This window comes from Oncorhynchus mykiss, chromosome 8, assembly GCF_057628025.1.
Source record: "Oncorhynchus mykiss isolate SJ-2025 chromosome 8, ASM5762802v1, whole genome shotgun sequence".
Lineage (NCBI taxonomy): Eukaryota > Metazoa > Chordata > Actinopteri > Salmoniformes > Salmonidae > Oncorhynchus > Oncorhynchus mykiss.
Genome location: NC_143029.1, coordinates 47514531 through 47532039, shown reverse-complemented (window position 1 = coordinate 47532039; position 17509 = coordinate 47514531). Strand labels below are relative to the sequence as shown.

General features: G+C 42.3%; 1 protein-coding gene across 1 annotated transcript; it reads right to left on the bottom strand.

Annotated features, from left to right (window-relative positions):
- Positions 1–1880: 1880 nt before the first annotated feature.
- Positions 1881–16926, bottom strand: saga (S-antigen; retina and pineal gland (arrestin) a). The gene is made up of 16 exons (XM_021612644.3): positions 16865–16926; positions 16382–16462; positions 15767–15827; positions 15166–15210; positions 14711–14910; positions 14428–14487; positions 14154–14221; positions 13319–13454; positions 11461–11545; positions 10966–11038; positions 10656–10793; positions 3532–3609; positions 3397–3411; positions 3208–3260; positions 3055–3064; positions 1881–2093 (listed from the first exon to the last, which is right to left on the bottom strand). Exons 2-16 carry the CDS (start codon positions 16427–16429, stop codon positions 1985–1987), a joined length of 1179 nt encoding a protein of 392 aa, XP_021468319.2. The 5' UTR covers positions 16430–16462; positions 16865–16926; the 3' UTR covers positions 1881–1984.
- Between the last annotated feature and the right edge of the window lie 583 nt (positions 16927–17509).

The following is a 17509-nucleotide window of genomic DNA, read 5'->3' as shown; positions in this document are numbered from 1 at the left end:
CTTTCATCTCTGGCATTATTAAGTGGAGGAAAGGACTACCTATAGCTAGCTACCTACAGCATATAGACAATTGTTGATAATTAATTAATACTCACTCGATTGCAGTGTAATGGTCAAAACTTTGTGTGCCAAGCTGTGTATGCTGGGGCTGGATAGTCTTGAACAATCCTTGTACAGTGTACAGACGGACACGTGCAAGCACACACACACCTGTTTGGTATAATAGCTAGCTAGCTTTAGCCTTTAGCCTCTATGCTTTGTGGCTCCCTGTCGTCTGTCAGTAAAGCCACCGAGCATTGAAGTAAGACAGCTAGCTAGCTAACTAATATTACGAAAGCTGGCTAGCTAACTATTATTACGAAAGCTAGCTAGCTAACTAATATTACGAAAGCTAGCTAGCTAACTAATATTACGAAAGCTAGCTAGCTAACTAATATTACGAAAGCTAGCTAGCTCGAAAGATGGTTAGGTAACGTCGGATAGTCATACAGCTTTTGCTTTGAAAACAGCTAGCACACGTATCCTGTTGCAGACCTTCCTCTCTATGCCCACACCATTTTTTGTTCATTCATTTAATCTTGCGGACGGCATAAGAAAAATGAATTCATGCGGTCAAAATTATTATCTGTCTTAGTTGTTTAAGTTCGGATATTGATCGACTGAATTGTGAAGTAACCTTACAATATATTTGACTTACACTATATTTGGGTGAATTGAGACTCGGTGAAAGCAGAAGGGTATTGAAACATGTTTTGATGGAATATGGACCATTTGGTGCAGGTGGTTTTTGGAACAGATGTATACTCCTCAATAGTATCTAAAGTGATTGGTGATGCATTCTGATACAGGTAGATACAGTATGTTGTTTTGTGATTTGTAGTACATAGATTTGACGGTTGTTGCTTGTGTTTTGTTCTGTATAGTGCTCATCCTCGCCTAAATCAAATGTAAACTCTTGGTCTTTGTCTGTTTTTGATTGGTTTGACCGTGCGTCCGTCTTTGTGTCGTTCATACTTATTTGTGTGTGACTTGTTGAAGCACAAGGGACAAATCTGCCCTCAACAACACCTGTAAGGCAGCCCTACACTCTTACAAAAAAAGTGTTTCAAAATGGTTATTTAGCTGTCCCCATAGGATAACCCTTTTTGGTTCCAGGTCAAATCTTTTGGGGTTCTAGGTATAACCCTTTTGGGTTCCATGTAAAAACCCTCTGTAGAAAGAGTTCTAAATGGAACCCAAAAGGTTTATTCAAAGGGTTCTCCTTTGGGGACAGCCGAAGAACCCAATAGGGTTCTAGATAGCACCTTTTTTCTAAGAGTGTGCCTCCCAGGTAGATTTTAATCTAACCCCAGCTGTTACTGTTATAGGCTTGAGTAAAGCCTGCGTTGACAAAGTATCTTCCCTCTATGAAAGGATGCTATGAAAATGTAATACTATAGCTTTTGTGAGAACATCTCTAGCTTTTAATACCATAACGCAAGTACAAGACAGTTGGTCTTCACTGCAAGCACAAATATATGTCCAGTAATCTAGTGCACTACACTTTTATCTACTAGATAACTCTAATAATAGTCAATGTAACAGAGCATCTTTTACATGACTCAAAATGGCCACCATTCACCTCACAACATGGCTGCCAAACTCTTTATTAAAGACAGGGATGGATGTTACATTACCCAGTGCTCACGGTGACCATAAGACAGTGAGTGAAATCCTGCCGATTACAAAGCTGAAAGAGTCTACTGATGGTGAGGCTGAAATACAGACCCCCTAAGCTGTGAATAAACTATACATTATCCACCAGCAATGTTCTAAACTACCTCTAAGGGTGACTCAAACACCTAACCACAATTGTTTTGACTACTATCGTTATACTTTTTACTCAATACTATCCCCGTTTTCCATTCTCGTTGCATGGAGTACTGGAGGCAACCACAAGGGGTGCTGTGACAGAGGCTGCCTGGCCAGCGACGAGGGGCCCTGCTCAGGAAGCGGCGTCTCCTGTAGACACGTTGCCCTCCTCTTCATCGTCGGCCATCCCCTTCATGTAGGAGCGCTTGAACTCCTCAAACACCATCTCCTCTTCCAGCTCGCTGCTCCCAAGAAATGTGTGGATGGACAACCGGACAGATGTAAAGCCATAGAGGTGGCAAGACAAGAGGACAGTCAGATAAGCAAGAAGGTAGGTGTATGAAAAGACAGACAGGTGTATGAAAAGACAAACAGGTGTATGAAAAGACAGACAGAGAGACACAGACACACAGACACACACGAGTCAGGTAGGCAGCCAGAAAGACAGACAAACAGTGATTGGAAATAAGCGGAAATACAGACAGAAAGAAATGAAAGACAGAAAGATAAGAGGAGGAAGACAGAGAGGCATGGTCAGAGAGAAACAAGAGAAAGACAGAAAGATAAGAGGATGAAGACACATGGTCAGAGAGAAACAAGAGAAAGACAGAAAGATAAGAGGATGAAGACACATGGTCAGAGTGAAACAAGAGAAAGACAGAAAGATAAGAGGATGAAGGCACATGGTCAGAGAGAAACAAGAGAAAGACAGAAAGAAAAGAGGAGGAAGACAGAGAGGCACGGTGAGAGAGAAACAAGAGAAAGACAGAAAGATAAGAGGAGGAAGACACATGGTCAGAGAGAAACAAGAGAAAGACAGAAAGAAAAGAGGAGGAAGACAGAGAGGCACGGTGAGAGAGAAACAAGAGAAAGACAGAAAGATAAGAGGAGGAAAACACATGGTCAGAGAGAAACAAGAGAAAGACAGAAAGATAAGAGGATGAAGACACATGGTCAGAGAGAAACAAGAGAAAGACAGAAAGATAAGAGGAGGAAGACATGATCAGAGAGAAACAAGAGAAAGACAGAAAGATAAGAGGATGAAGACACATGGTCAGAGAGAAACAAGAGAAAGACAGAGAGATAAAATGTGTCCAGGTGCATATTTAGAATATGACACCCTCCAAGGATTAATTGTTGATCAATCATGTAAACACATATGACTTCTAAGCAAAACATGGAGTAAAGACAATCCAATTTTACCTTTCCCTCACTTCAGAAGGCAAAAAATAACAACACAAGTGATTAGATTTCATGGGTTAGCTACTTTTGGACTATAGAGTGAAGCCTTGAAAACTTCAGAAAAATGCAACTCATGTAACTCATGACCACATATTGAAATAAAAATATTTGTACCTAGGTCAGGTTTTGGGTGCATCAGTGTGAGTGGCAGCTCTACTCCCACCTCACTGAAGTAAAACAAATAGGATACAGATTAACCGCACATATAATATAATCAACCATAACAAACACTCACACAAACACACACAACAGCACACACACACTCTTAGAAATGCAATGCTGAATAAGATAAAGCCATCATACCTAGATCCCAATATTCTACGAAAGCATAAAAGAGAAAAAACGTATTAAACATACAAAGTAAAGAACATAACCAATAACAAACCCAAGCATCAAACACAAACGCACACGCGCCGCACACGCACACAGTGGACTGACCCGCCAATGATGAGCTTAACCATGACTCTGTATGACACCAGGATTCCTAGAACCTCCTTCAGCACACCTTCTTTAACACTGTAGGGCACAATAGAGAGAGAGGGAGAGAGAGAGAGAGTGAGAGAGCGAGAGAGAGAGAGAGAGCGAGAGATGGAGAGAGAGAGAGAGAGAGAGAGAGAGAGAGAACGAGGTGAAAGAAATGGAAATGAAGAAAGAAGAAAGTGGAGACGTGTAATTAGGTCACCAGTATAAAAGGCTACTTGTATCAGCCCTATAGTGTTGCCTTTGTAGTATCCTATTAACCAGTTAGAGCTCTAGGGGCGCTATTTCATTTTTGGATAAAAAACGTTCCCGTTTTAAGCGCGATATTTTGTCACGAAAAGATGCTCGACTATGCATATTCTTGACAGTTTTGGAAAGAAAACACTCTGAAGTTTCAGAATCTGCAAAGATTTTGTCTGTAAGTGCCCCAGAACTCATTCTACAGGCGAAACCAAGATGATGCATCACCCAGGAATTAGCAGAATTTCTGAAGCTCTGTTTTCCATTCTCTCCTTATATGGCTGTGATTGCGCAAGGAACGAGCCTACACTTTCTGTCGTTCGCCCAAGGTCTTAGCAGCATTGTGACGTATTTGTAGGCATATCATTGGAAGATTGGCCATAAGAGACTACATTTTCCAGAGGTCCGCCCGGTGTCCTTTGTCTAAATTTGTGCGTAATCTTCAGGTGCGGTCATTTTCTCCTGGGATTCAGGAGAGAAAGCATGTATCCAAGAACGATGTATCAATGAAGAGATATGTGAAAAACACCTTGAGGCTTGATTCTAAAAAACGTTTGCCATGTTTTCAGTCGATATTATGGAGTTAATTTGGAAAAAAGTTTGCGTTTTGAGGACTGAATTTATGGATTTTTTTTGGTAGCCAAATGTGATGTATAAAACGGAGCTATTTCTAATACACAAGGAATCTTTTTGGAAAAACTGAGCATCTGCTATCTAACTGAGAGTATCCTCATTGAAAACATCAGAAGTTCTTCAAAGGTAAATGATTTTATTTGAAGGCTTTTATATTTTTGTTAATGTTGCGTGCTGGATGCTAACGCTAATGCTAACGCTAAATGCTAACGCGAAATGCTAACTCTAGCTAGCTACTTTTACACAAATGATTGTTTTCCTATGGTTGAGAAGCATATTTTGAAAATCTGAGATGACAGTGTTGTTTACAAAAGGCTAAGCTTGAGAGATGGCATATTTATTTCATTTCATTTGCGATTTTCATAAATAGTTAACGTTGTGTTATGCTAATGAGCTTGCTGATAGATTTACACAATCCTGGATACAGGGGTTTTTTCATAGCTAAACGTGACGCAGAAAACGGAGCGATTTGTCCTAAACAAATAATCTTTCAGGAAAAACTGAACATTTGCTATCTGAGAGTCTCCTCATTGAAAACATCTGAAGTTCTTCAAAGGTAAATGATTTTTTTGAATGCTTTTCTGTTTTTTTGTGTAAATGTTGCCAGCTGAATGTTAATGCTAAATGCTACGTTAGCCATCAATACTGTTACACAAATGCTTGTTTTGCAATGGTTGAGAAGCATATTTTGAAAATCTGAGATGACAGTGTTGTTAACAAAAGGCTAAGCTTGAGAGATGGCATATTTATTTCATTTCATTTGCGATTTTCATGAATAGTTAACGTTGCGTTATGGTAATGAGCTTGAGTCTGTATTCACGAACCCGGATCCGGGATGGGGAGATCAGAAAGGTTAATGACACACTTTAATATGTTTCAATAAAGGATAACATTTGCGTTCAGGAAGCAACGCCATGAACGTGGCAGATAGAAATGACAAGAATAGAGGTTACATGATTATTTGTTTAGAGATAAATCCCAGCAAACAGGGAACATTCCATAAGATTCCCATTAAGTTCTAGTTAGAGTTTAATCTAACATTGGGATGATAACATCCCATAAACATTCAAAGAATGTATATATATATATATATATACACACAGTACTAGTGAAAAGTTTGGACACATTTGCCTGATGTTGCATGAATGTTCCCAGAGCACATTTTTCTGATCTTAAAAAGGTTCCCAGAATGTTTCATTCAAATCAAATCAAATTTTATTTGTCACATACACATGGTTAGCAGATGTTAATCCGAGTGTAGCGAAATGCTTGTACTTCTAGTTCCGACCATGCAGTAATATCTAACAAGTAATCTAACCTAACAATTTCACAACAACTACCTTATGCACACAAGTGTAAAGGAATTAATAAGAATATGTACATAAAAATATATGAATGAGTGATGGCCGAAAGGCATAGGCAAGATGCAGTAGATGGTATAGAGTACAGTATATACATATGAGATGAGTAATGTAGGGTATGTAAACATTATATAAAGTGGCATTGTTTAAAGTGGCTAGTGATACATTTATTACATTACTTTTTCCATTATTAAAGTGGCTGGAGTTGAGTCAGTATGTTGGCAGCAGCCACTCAATGTTAGTGATGGCTGTTTAACAGTCTGATGGCCTTGAGATAGAAGCCGTTTTTCAGTCTCTCTGTCCCAGCTTTGATGCACCTGTACTGACCTCGCCTTCTGGATGATAGCGGGATGAACAGGCAGTGGCTCGGGTGGTTGTTGTCCTTGATGATCTTTTTGGCCTTCCTGTGACATCGGGGGGTGTAGGTGTCCTGGAGGGCAGGTAGTTTTCCCCCGGTGATGTGCTGTGCAGACCTCACTACCCTTTGGAGAGCCTTACAGTTATGGGCGGAGCAGTGGCCGTACCAGGCGGTGATACAGCCCGACAGGATGCTCTCGATTGTGCATCTGTAAAAGTTTGTGAGTGTTTTTGGTGACAAGCCAAATTTCTTCAGCCTCCTGAGGTTGAAGAGGTTCTGCTGCACCTTCTTCACCATGCTGTCTGTGTGGGTGGACCATTTCAGTTTATCTGTGATGTGTACGCCGAGAAACTTAAAACTTCCCACCCTCTCCACTACTGTCCCGTCGATGTGGATAGAGGGCTGCTCCCTCTGCTGTTTCCTGAAGTCCACGATCAGCTCCTTTGTTTTGTTGACATTGAGTGTGAGGTTATTTTCCTGACACATTTTTCCTGTAAACTGTCTCGTCGTTGTTGGTAATCAAGCCTACCACTGTAGAGTCGTCTGCAAACTTGATGATTGAGTTGGAGGCGTGCATGGCCACGCAGTCGTGGGTGAACAGGGTGTACAGGAGAGGGCTGAGAATGCACCCTTGTGGGGCCCCAGTGAAGAGGAGGAGCGGGGTGGAGATGTTGTTACCTACCCAGTGTGTGATTGCAATTGCATCGTCTGTGGACCTAAGCAAATTGGAGTGGGTCAAGGGTGTCAGTATGGTCCTTGACAAGTCTCTCAAAGCACTTCATGATGACGGAAGTGAGTGCTACGGGGCGGTAGTCATTTACCTCAGTTACCTTAGCTTTCTTGGGAACAGGAAAAATGGTGGCCCTCTTGAAGCATGTGGGGACAGCAGACTGGGATAAGGATTGATTGAATATGTCCGCAACCACACCAGCCAGCTGGTCTGCGTATGCTCTGAGGACGCGGCTGGGGATGCCGTCTGGGACTGCAGCCTTGCGAGGGTTAACATGTTTAAATGTTTTACTCATGTTGGGTGCAGTGAAGGAGAGCCCGCAGGTTTTGGTAGCGGGCCGTGTCAGTGGCACTGTATTGTCCTCAAAGCGAGCAAAGAAGTTGTTTAGTCTGTCTGGGAGCAAGACATCGTGGTGCAAGACATCGTGGTCCGCGACGGGGCTGGTTTTCCTTTTGTAGTCCGTGATGGACTGTAAACACTGCCACATACCTCTCGTGTTTGAGCCGTTGAATTGCGACTCTACTTTGTCTCTATACTGAAGCGTAGCTTTTTTGATTGCCTTGCGGAGGGAATGGCTACACTGTTTGTATTCGGTCATGTTTCCGGTCACCTGGCCCTGATTAAAAGCAGTGGTTCACACTTTCAGGTTTGCGCGAATGCTGCCATCAATCCACGGTTTCTGTTTGGGGAATGTTTTAATAGACGCTGTGGGTACACATCACCGATGCACTTGCTAATAAACTCGCTCACTGAATCAGCGTATTCATCAATGTTGTTGTTCGACACTATGTGGAACATATCCCAGTCCATGTAATTGAAGCGATCTTGAAGTGTGGAATCTGATTGGTCGGACCAGTGTTGAACAGACCTGAGCGCGGGTGCTTCCTGTTTTAGTTTCTGTCTTTTGGCTGGGAGCAACATAATGAAGTCGTGTTCAGATTTTCCAAAAGGATGGCAGGGGAGGGAAGTTAGAATAACATTGATCCAGGGTTTTGCCAGCCTGGGTTGCGCAATCGATATGCTGATAGAATTTAGGGAGCCTTGTTTTCAGATTAGCCTTGTTAAAATCCCCAGCTACAATGAATGCAGCCTCAGGATATGTGGTTTCCAGTTTACATAGTCGAATGAAGTTATTTTAGGGCTGTCGATGTGTCTGCTGAGGGGGAATATACACGACTGTGATTATGATCGAAGAGAATTCTCTTGGTAGATAATGTGGTCGGCATCTGAGTGTGAGGAATTCTAAGTCAGGGGAGCAAAAGGATTTGAGTTCTTGTATGTTGTTATGATCACACAACGTCTCGTTAATCATAAGGCATACACCCCCGCCCTTCTTCTTACCAGATTGATGCTTATTTCTGTCGGCGCAATGCGTGAAGAAGCCAGGTGGCTGTACCGACTCGAGTGAGCCATGTTTCCATGAAACAAAGAACGTTACAGTCTCTGATGTCTTTCTGGAAGGCAACCCTTGCTCGGATTTGGTCTACCTTGTTGTCAAGAGACTGGACATTGGCGAGTAGGATGCTCGCAGAGCAGTGCGCAATGTGCCCGTCTACGGAGCTTGACCAGAAGACCGCTCCGTCTGCCCCTTCTATGGAGCCATTGTTTGGGTCGCCGGCTGGGATCCGATCCATTGTCCTGGGTGGTGGGCCAAACAGAGGATCAGCTTCGGAAAAGTCGTATTCCTGGTCGTAATGTTGGTGAGTTGACGTTGCTCTTATATCCAATAGTTCCTCCCGACTGTGTGTAATAAAACCTAAGATTTCCTGGGGTAACAATGTAAGAAATAACACAATACTGTATAGTTTCCTAGGAACACGAAGCAATTTTCATTCAGGTGAGTTTTTGTGTTTTGGGAACATATATACAGTATATTTTGTGATGTCCCCATAATGTTCTCACCATCCTGTTCCCACAACCTAATGAAACATTCTGGGTACCTTTTACATAAACATAAAAAAACATAAAAAAAATGTCAGACAAATGTTTATAAAAACATTCTACTCTGAGAAAAAATATATGTAAAAGCAGCATGCAACAATTTCAAAGATTTTACTGTGTTACAGTTCATTTAAGAAAATCTGTGAAATGAAATAATCTATTGATTTCACATGACTGGGAATACAGATATGCATCTGTTGGTCACAAATACCTTAAAAAAGGTAAGTGTGTGGATCAGAAAACCAGTCAGTATCTGGTGTGACCACCATTTGCTTAATGTAGCGTGACACATCTCCTTCACATAAAGTTGATCAGGCTGTTGATTGGAATGTTGTCCCACTACTCTTTTTTATTTATTGAACCTTTATTTAACTAGACCAGTCAGTTAAGAGCTTATTTACAATGACGGCCTAGGAACAGTGGGTTAACTGTCTTGTTCAGGGTCAGAACAACAGCTTTTTACCTTGTCAACTCAGGGATTCGATCTAGCAACCTTTCGGTTATTGACCCAACGCACTAGGCTACCTGCCACCTCCTCTTCAACAGATGTGTGGAGTTGCTAGATATTGGCGGGAACTGGAACATGTGGTCGTACACGTCGATCTAGAGCATCCCAAACATGCTCAATGGGTGACATGTCTGGTGAGTATGCAGTCCATGGAAGAACTGGGACATTTTCTGCTTCCAGGAATTGTGTACAGATCTTTACAACATGTGGCCGTGTATTATCATGCTGAAACATGAGGTGATGGCGGTAGATTAATGGCACCACAACAGTCCTTTGGATCTCATCACGGTATCTCTGTGCATTCAAATGGCCATCGATAAAATGCATTTCTGTTCATTGTCCGTAGCTTATGCCAGCCCATATCATAACCCCACTGCAACCATTGGGCACTCTGTTCACAACGATGACATCAGCAAACCGTTTGCCCACATGACGCTCTACACACTGTCTGCCTTCTACGGTTGAAACCGGGATTCATTGTGAAGAGCACACTTCTCCAGCTTTCCAAAAGCCATCAAAGGTGAGCATTTACCCACTGAAGTAAGATGTTAGTTTGCCAGTAACTCATCTATTTTATTGTCCAAAGATTGCACATTTGCTAGCAGAATGGAGGGAAGTGGGGGTTTATTCAATCGGGAAGTGGGGGCTTATTCGATTACACCCTCCCTCAAAACTTGAGATTCTGTAGCATTGTATTGTGTGCCAAAACTGCACATTTTAGAGTGGCCTTTTATTGTCCACAAGCTGCACTTGTGTAATGATCATGCTGTTTAATCAGCTTCTTGATAATACCACACCTGTCAAGTGGATGGTTTATCTTGGCAAAGGAGAAATACTCACTAAAAAGGAATGTAAACAAATTTGTCAAAAACTTTAGAGAAATAAGCTTTTTGTGCATATCATACATTTCTGGGATCTTTTATTTCAGCTCATGAAATATGGGACCGACACTTTATATGTTGCATTTATATTTTTGTTCAGTGTATAATCATCAGCACAGCTGGACATTTTTGGTGTTTTGAGAACACACGACCTAACGAGTGTTCTGGGAACTTTCACATAACCAATTTTGGTTGCTGGGATGTCTGTTCTACACAATATATTTGAATGTTCCATAGTCGTGTTCAGTAGGCACAAACTAATGAAAATGTTGCGAAAGGTAAAGGGGAGGTACTATTTGAACTTGTCCAGTAAGAAGCGTTTCTCATTTTCCAAATGTTTTCTATGGAGTGTCCTAATGAACACGACCCAGATTGACCTCCAGCATCACCACTTGCTTTACTAGCTGGCGATGACTGACGGGATACTCACATGCTAGACGATGCCAGATTAGTGTCTTCATGCTTCAACTTGCCATCAAGAGCTATGCCCCGCCTCTCCCGGTTGCAGACCAATAGGGGAGTGAGGGAGTACACTTTCTTCAGGCTTGCACCAGCAGCAACAGCATCCCTAGACCAATGGGAGAGTCCTAGTTAGACATTTTGGGGTGCTATCCAGGTTGTATGTATTGCAGTCACACTGCATAGCTGATTCTAATTATTTAAATATAATTTCCATTGTGGTTTAGTGCATTTTAAACATGTATTTTAAACATGTATTCATTCAAAGGCTGGATGCTTACCCAGATTCCTCTAAGGCCACTGCCCTCACGTAGCTGTCATTGGAATACAACACCACAGTGGCCACCTGGTCCACTGAGAAATAAAATATAGAGAAAGAACGAGTATGACATCTCCAGTCACATTTCAAAACATTTTTACATTTACATTTTATCAGACATTCTTATCCAGACTTACAGTACTGAGTGCTTACATTTTCAAAGTTTTTCATACTGGTACCGCGTGGGGAATCAAACACATAACCCTAGCGCTGCAAGTGCCATGCTCTACCAACTGAGCCGCACAGGACACATAAAGTCTTTTATAATGCCTAAATAGATACTTCACAAATCATTTAGCAATATAATAAGGGAGATATGATGTGTTCTTACATCTGGTGCTTTGCAAATTGCGGGGTACTGCTTTTTACAGTTTTGATATAATATTGAGTAGATATCTTGTTCGTTCTCATATGTGTCAGTTTGGAAAGTTTGCCACACGTGTTGGTCTTTCCTTACCAGAGACAATGATGTTCTTCACATTCTTGTTGGAGCTGTTTGTGACGTTGACACACACATTAATGGGCTCTCCATGGTAGTAGATCTGCAAGGGAAGGAAATAATGTCAGAGAGGAGGGCTCCTTGTGGCGGCCATTTTTTTTTGTGGCCATATGACCATATGGAACGCTCTGAAAAAATCCCATTGTCGAAGGTCTATAAATAACATTTATACCAGCAATGTTTGAAATGTTGGACCCCATTGAACAAGCCCCAGCACATGCAAAAGCTGGGATCGTGTGTATCAAGCTTCTCAGAGTTGGAGTGCTGATCTAGGATCAGTTTTTCATTTTAGATCACAGTGAAAAAGATAACATGACAGGGGGGACCTGATCCTATTTAAGAAATCCTACTCTCAATACATACGACTGCTGGTCCCACTTTCAACAAACACTGTATATAGTGCATTCGAAAAGTATTCAGACCACTTGACTTTTTCAACATTTTGTTATGTTACCGCCTTATTCTAAAATGTATTAAATCGTTTTTTTCCCTTATCAGTCCACACACAATAGACCATAATGACAAAGCAAAAACCATTTTTTAGAAATTTGTGTATATGATTTACGAATAAAAACATGCAATATCACATTTACATAAGTATTCAGACCCTTTACTCAGTACTTTGTTGAAGCACCTTTGGGAGCGATTACAGTCTTGAGTGTTCTTGAGTTTGAAGCTACAAGCTTGGAACCTGATTTGGGGAGTTTCTCCCATTCTTCTCTGCAGATCCTCTCAAGCTCTGTCAGGTTGGATGGGGAGCATCGCCTCACAGCTATTTTCAGCTCTCTCCAGAGATCGGGTTCGGGTTCAAGTCCAGGCTCTAGCTGGGTCACTCAAGGACATTCAGAGACTTGTCCCAAACCCCCTCCTGCGTTGTCTTTGCTGTGTGCTTAGGGTCATTGTCACTGTGCGCTCTGGAGTCAGTTTTCATCAAGGATCCCTCTGTACTTTGCGCTGCTCATCATTCCCTCGATCCTGACTAGTCTCCCAGTCCCTGCTGCTGAAAAACATCCCCACAGCATGATGCTGCCACCACCATGATTCACCGTAAGGATGGCGGCAGGTGTCTTCCAGGTGCAATGCTTGGCATTCAGACAAAAGAGTTCAATCTTGGTTTTATCAGACCAGAGAATCTTGTTTCTCATTGTCTGAGAGTCCTTTGGTGTCTTTTGGCAAACTCCAAGCGGGGTGTCATGTGCCTTTTACTGAGGAGTTGCTTATGTCCGGCCACTCTACCATAAAGGCCTGATTGGCGAAGTGCTGCAGAGATGGTTGTCCTTCTGGAAGTTTCTCCCATCTCCACAGAAGAAATCTGGAGCTCTGTTAGAGTGACCATCGGGTTCTTGGTCACCTCCCTGACCAACGCCCTTCTCCCCAATTTGCTCAGTTTGGCAAGGGCGTCCAGCTCTAGGAAGAGACTTGGTGGTTCCAAACTTCTTCCATTTAAGAATAATGAATGCCACTTTGTTCTTGGGGACCTTCAATGCTGCATAAATGTTTTGGTACCCTTTCCAAGATCTGTCCCTCAACACAATCCTGTCTCAGAGCTGTACGGACAATTCCTTCGACCTCATGGCTTGGTTTTTGTTCTGACATGTGCTGTTAACTGTGGGACCTTACATAGATAGGTGTGTGCGGCAAAACAATTGAATCCATTTTAGAACAAGGCTGTAATGTAAGAAAATGTGTAAAAAAAAAGGGAAGGGGTCTGAATACTTTCCGAATGCACTGTAGATGCTTCACTAATCATTTATGAGCACATGCATCAAATCTAAGGCCAGTGATGTGTTGTTAACTCTAATGGTATCCTACCCACCTCCTTGTCAAGACTCGCCTCCAGGTGCAGGGGCTTGTCGGACATGACAAACTCACGGGTGGTCTTCACAGAGGGGGCCGTCCCGCTATTCTCCGGGGCATACTGCAGCTTCCGGATCATCAGATGCACGGTACTCCTATAGAGGAAGGGAGATGGGGAGAGAAAGGGAGGGAATGGATGAGATAGAACCATTGTTATGGAATATGTTAGGTAGTTTAGACAGCACGCTACAGCTCACTACCAATTCCACACTCCATTCCCCAAGGGAACCGTGTCCAGGTGCTGAGCCTGGTTGATAAGGAGACAGGTGCTGCCAATTATGTGATTGTCACTGACCCAGCTGGAAGGGCTGTGAAGCTGTTGGTTTAATTTGGTGTCCATGAGGCCTTTTGTTTCTTTTTGAGTCTTTAGTTTGGTCATGCCTTTTGTATTTTTCCTTTTCTACATATTTCTGTTTTGTCACCAACAGAACAAATAATAATCCGTTTGGACTGGCCGACCAAGAGATCAAGAAGGAGCTGGCTCTTTGCCTAAAGGAAAATGGCTGTCTCCCTGGGCACATGTGCATCCAACATGGTCCTCAAATGCTGATTTCTCACAAAAATGCACACATTCATTCAAGTTACAGACCATGTAACTAGGCCTAGGACCCCTAAACGAAGCAAGTGCAACAACATTGGTAGGCTAGTTATTGGTTTCGTGACACCATCCATCAACGTTTGTTGTGATATAGAGCCACAACCGGCTATTTCTGTTAAAGCCGCTCTCCAGGGCCGATGGTGGATACTTGGGGTTAGGAATGGGGGTTATTTGGGACAGAGAAAACTCCACTGACCGTTTGCGGACTTTGGCCTCCTGGCTCTCCGCACTGAAGGCTTTGACCTCAAACTCCACGACACATTGCTACCAAGACAACAACAGAGCATGCTCACAATCAGAGATAGATTTTTCTTACTTTTTAGATTAAATGAACTGTATACGTCAATCGTCACAATATACTCAGAATAGAAAATAAATACAGTGTATGCATTTCAAATATAACGAACAAATATCACATAATAAAATGATGCAATGTAAGAGACAACCAGGTCAAGGTTCACAATCCTTACCTTCCCAGAATCATTAGGGCCAGGCTGCAAACCCACTGAACAAGGCAGGTTATCAGGGAACTGAAACACACAGACACACACACAAATGTTATTAAGATGAACGAGAGGCGTGTGTGTGTGTGTGTGTGTGTGTGTGTGTGTGTGTGTGTGTGTGTGTTTGCGCATAATGAGGCGAGTAGGCCTATGTGAGTTTTGTGTTTTCCTTGACATGTATATGTGTTTTTAATTTGCAATGTGCGTGTACAATAAAATGTGGGTATCTCTTGAGGTCCTTGGCCCTCACCTCGAAAAAGAAAGGGAAGGCATTGTCTCCCAGTTTGCGCAGCAGTTTGCCCTGCATCTTGGTGTGTGTGGACTGCTCCCTGTCCTGTATGGGCGGATACACCTGACGGATGGCTATGTAGATCTCCCTACGGAAGGCAATTCCCATCACGTCCATATCTTCACGACCGTACCGGAACGTGCAGGACAGCTGGACGAACGCTAGGGGGCGTCAAAAATATATGATTACATCAAGTACTGCTATTTTCAATAGCTTCTCAATAAAAGTTGAAGTAAAAGCAATTTATTTTAAAAGTTGTTTTAAAAAAAAGTTGCATAAATTTTAATTCAGATCACTTTCTGAATTGACTGCCTTCAATTAAAATGGAGCCCAATTACCCTGTTCCACACACACAAGCACATACACTTGCCCATGTGCACATGCACACACACGCACACGTTTGGTGAGATGCAGACCTTTTTTTCCTTTGAGGACCTCAGGGTCAACCAGTATGACACCATCTATTGTGAGTGAAGAACAGCATAGGTTAGAATTTACAGCATTAGACAAGACAGCGGCCAGGATTCAAACCAATGCAGGTTAGCAACTTCTAAAGGCCGTTTCTCAGAGGTTTGTGGAGATCACATATTGGTTGTTTATCTGCAGGTAGTTTATCTGCGTTTGATTGATTCCTGGCCAAAGGCTCTGAAGAACTAATTACATTGATGTAAGTGTTTATTGCTAAGGCTCTTGTCTAAAGCAATACTGTGAATCCAGTAAGCCATTTGAATGAGGGGTTTCAATTAAAGGGACATTACAATATCTAAGTTTGTCAGATGTTTTCTGACCTCAAAAGTGGCCTTTGAGAAAATTCAACATCCCAAGTCATCTGTTATGTAGAGTCAACTAGATCTGGCAGCATTTTATCAATTGTGTGTTACATTGTTTGATTTGCAATGCCCTTAGTGTGTTATGTGTTTGCTGTGTAATGATTGGTTCGTTTTTGACTTGTTGAGTTGCTGATTGGTTCACGGCCGGATTGTTTTAATTGACGAAGAGAGTATGAGCTGAGCTTACCCACTGGCTCGACAGAGTCCACACGATCCACAAAGTCCCTCTTCGCCATGTATACTCCAACCTGATCAAGTACAAAACATAAAATCATACCTGAGGCCTTCACTTGGAATTATGTCAACACATTAGCGCATGCATGCACACAACACATAAACACTCAAACACATGTAAACACTTTCACAGCATTCTAAACCCACTTGCAAGCATTTTTTCCTTGGGGAAAATGTGTTGCGTATCCTTTAACACACACACACCTCAGAGGAGTAATACATTAATCTAATCTCAATGTAATCTGTCATACGCATGGCTTCATCCGTGTCACCTGTTAACGCCATCACTTTGCTAACGACAACACAGTCATGAAATATCTAAGTGAACAGTCTCTTTCCACAGCCACTTGACAAGCAACTATGGAAAGAGACTACTGAGGGATATGTAAGTGCTAAGTGAGCAGAACTATTGTTATGTTTGCTTGTCGAATATAAGTCAATGTGTGAAATATCAAGAATAGTCATATTTTGTTATTATTGCATTATGCCACTCTAACAATAATGCTTAGCACACAGACACACATGCGCACGCATACCTGCCAACACACGCACATACACACACACTCACCGACTTGTCCTTGGCCATCTTCTTGAAGATTACGTTCTTGGGACTCATGGTGGCAAACTGGAAAATCTATGAGTATAAGATCTATGGGTTTACGGAGAGAGAGAGAGAGAGAGAAGAGAGGGAGATAAATAATTGATTAGACAAATCCCCAATGCTTTCTTTACTAATGCCATTATTAATTTGAACAACCACCTGGTATTTACAGTTATGTAAAGAATATCCTAATTAACACAACACTGTGTGTATTTTGAACATGGTATCTCACAATGACATACAAACCCCTCCTGACACACAAACCCCAAATCAACATTAAATTGACATATGACATCTCAGCCCTGCCAAGCATCCAATACGATTGTTTCCCATCGTTCCCCTCACTGCCTAACTGCTATCCATCATTGTAACAAACTGTTTAATTTACAGTAGCCCAGTGTGACTGCATACACACTTAAAATGCACACACACACACACACACAAACAGACCTGTGTTGCTAGAGCAGGAGACAATCGGAGGAGAACAGTGGTGGAGGGACTTTTATTTGTACCCTGTGTCCGTCAATGTATTCCCTGACCAATCAGGTGAGTCTCTCTGCCTCACAATGACACTTAGACAGACAGACAGGCAGACACACACACAGATATGTTCATGCACACACGTATGTGCACACACACACACAGACTTCCTGGGCCCACTGTACCTAGTTGAGCGGATTGGGATTGGTTCCCCTTTGCTCAGCACAGGGTGGGATTAGAGAGAGAGAGAGACACACACACACACCACACACACACACACACACACACACACAGATGGTGTGAGAGGTCCCTCTGACACGAGGACACACACTCTCCAGTATTAGCCAGGAGTCACGCGCTACTCCTCTTCCTCACGTTCTACAGATAAAAAGCCTCACACCCTCCCCTTATCCCACTGATGTACAACCCAGCATGCCTGATTCTACTAATCATCTCATCGTAGTCTTCAATCAAAGCTTTGGTTAGTAGAAACAGTCGTGTTGTTACTCAGCAAAATGCTTATGTGGGTGAGGGTTGTTGTTGCTTTTTAAAGGATGCAGATACATAAAATGGTATCCAAGAGTTAATCTGACTCTTGGGAAGTAGATAAAGGGC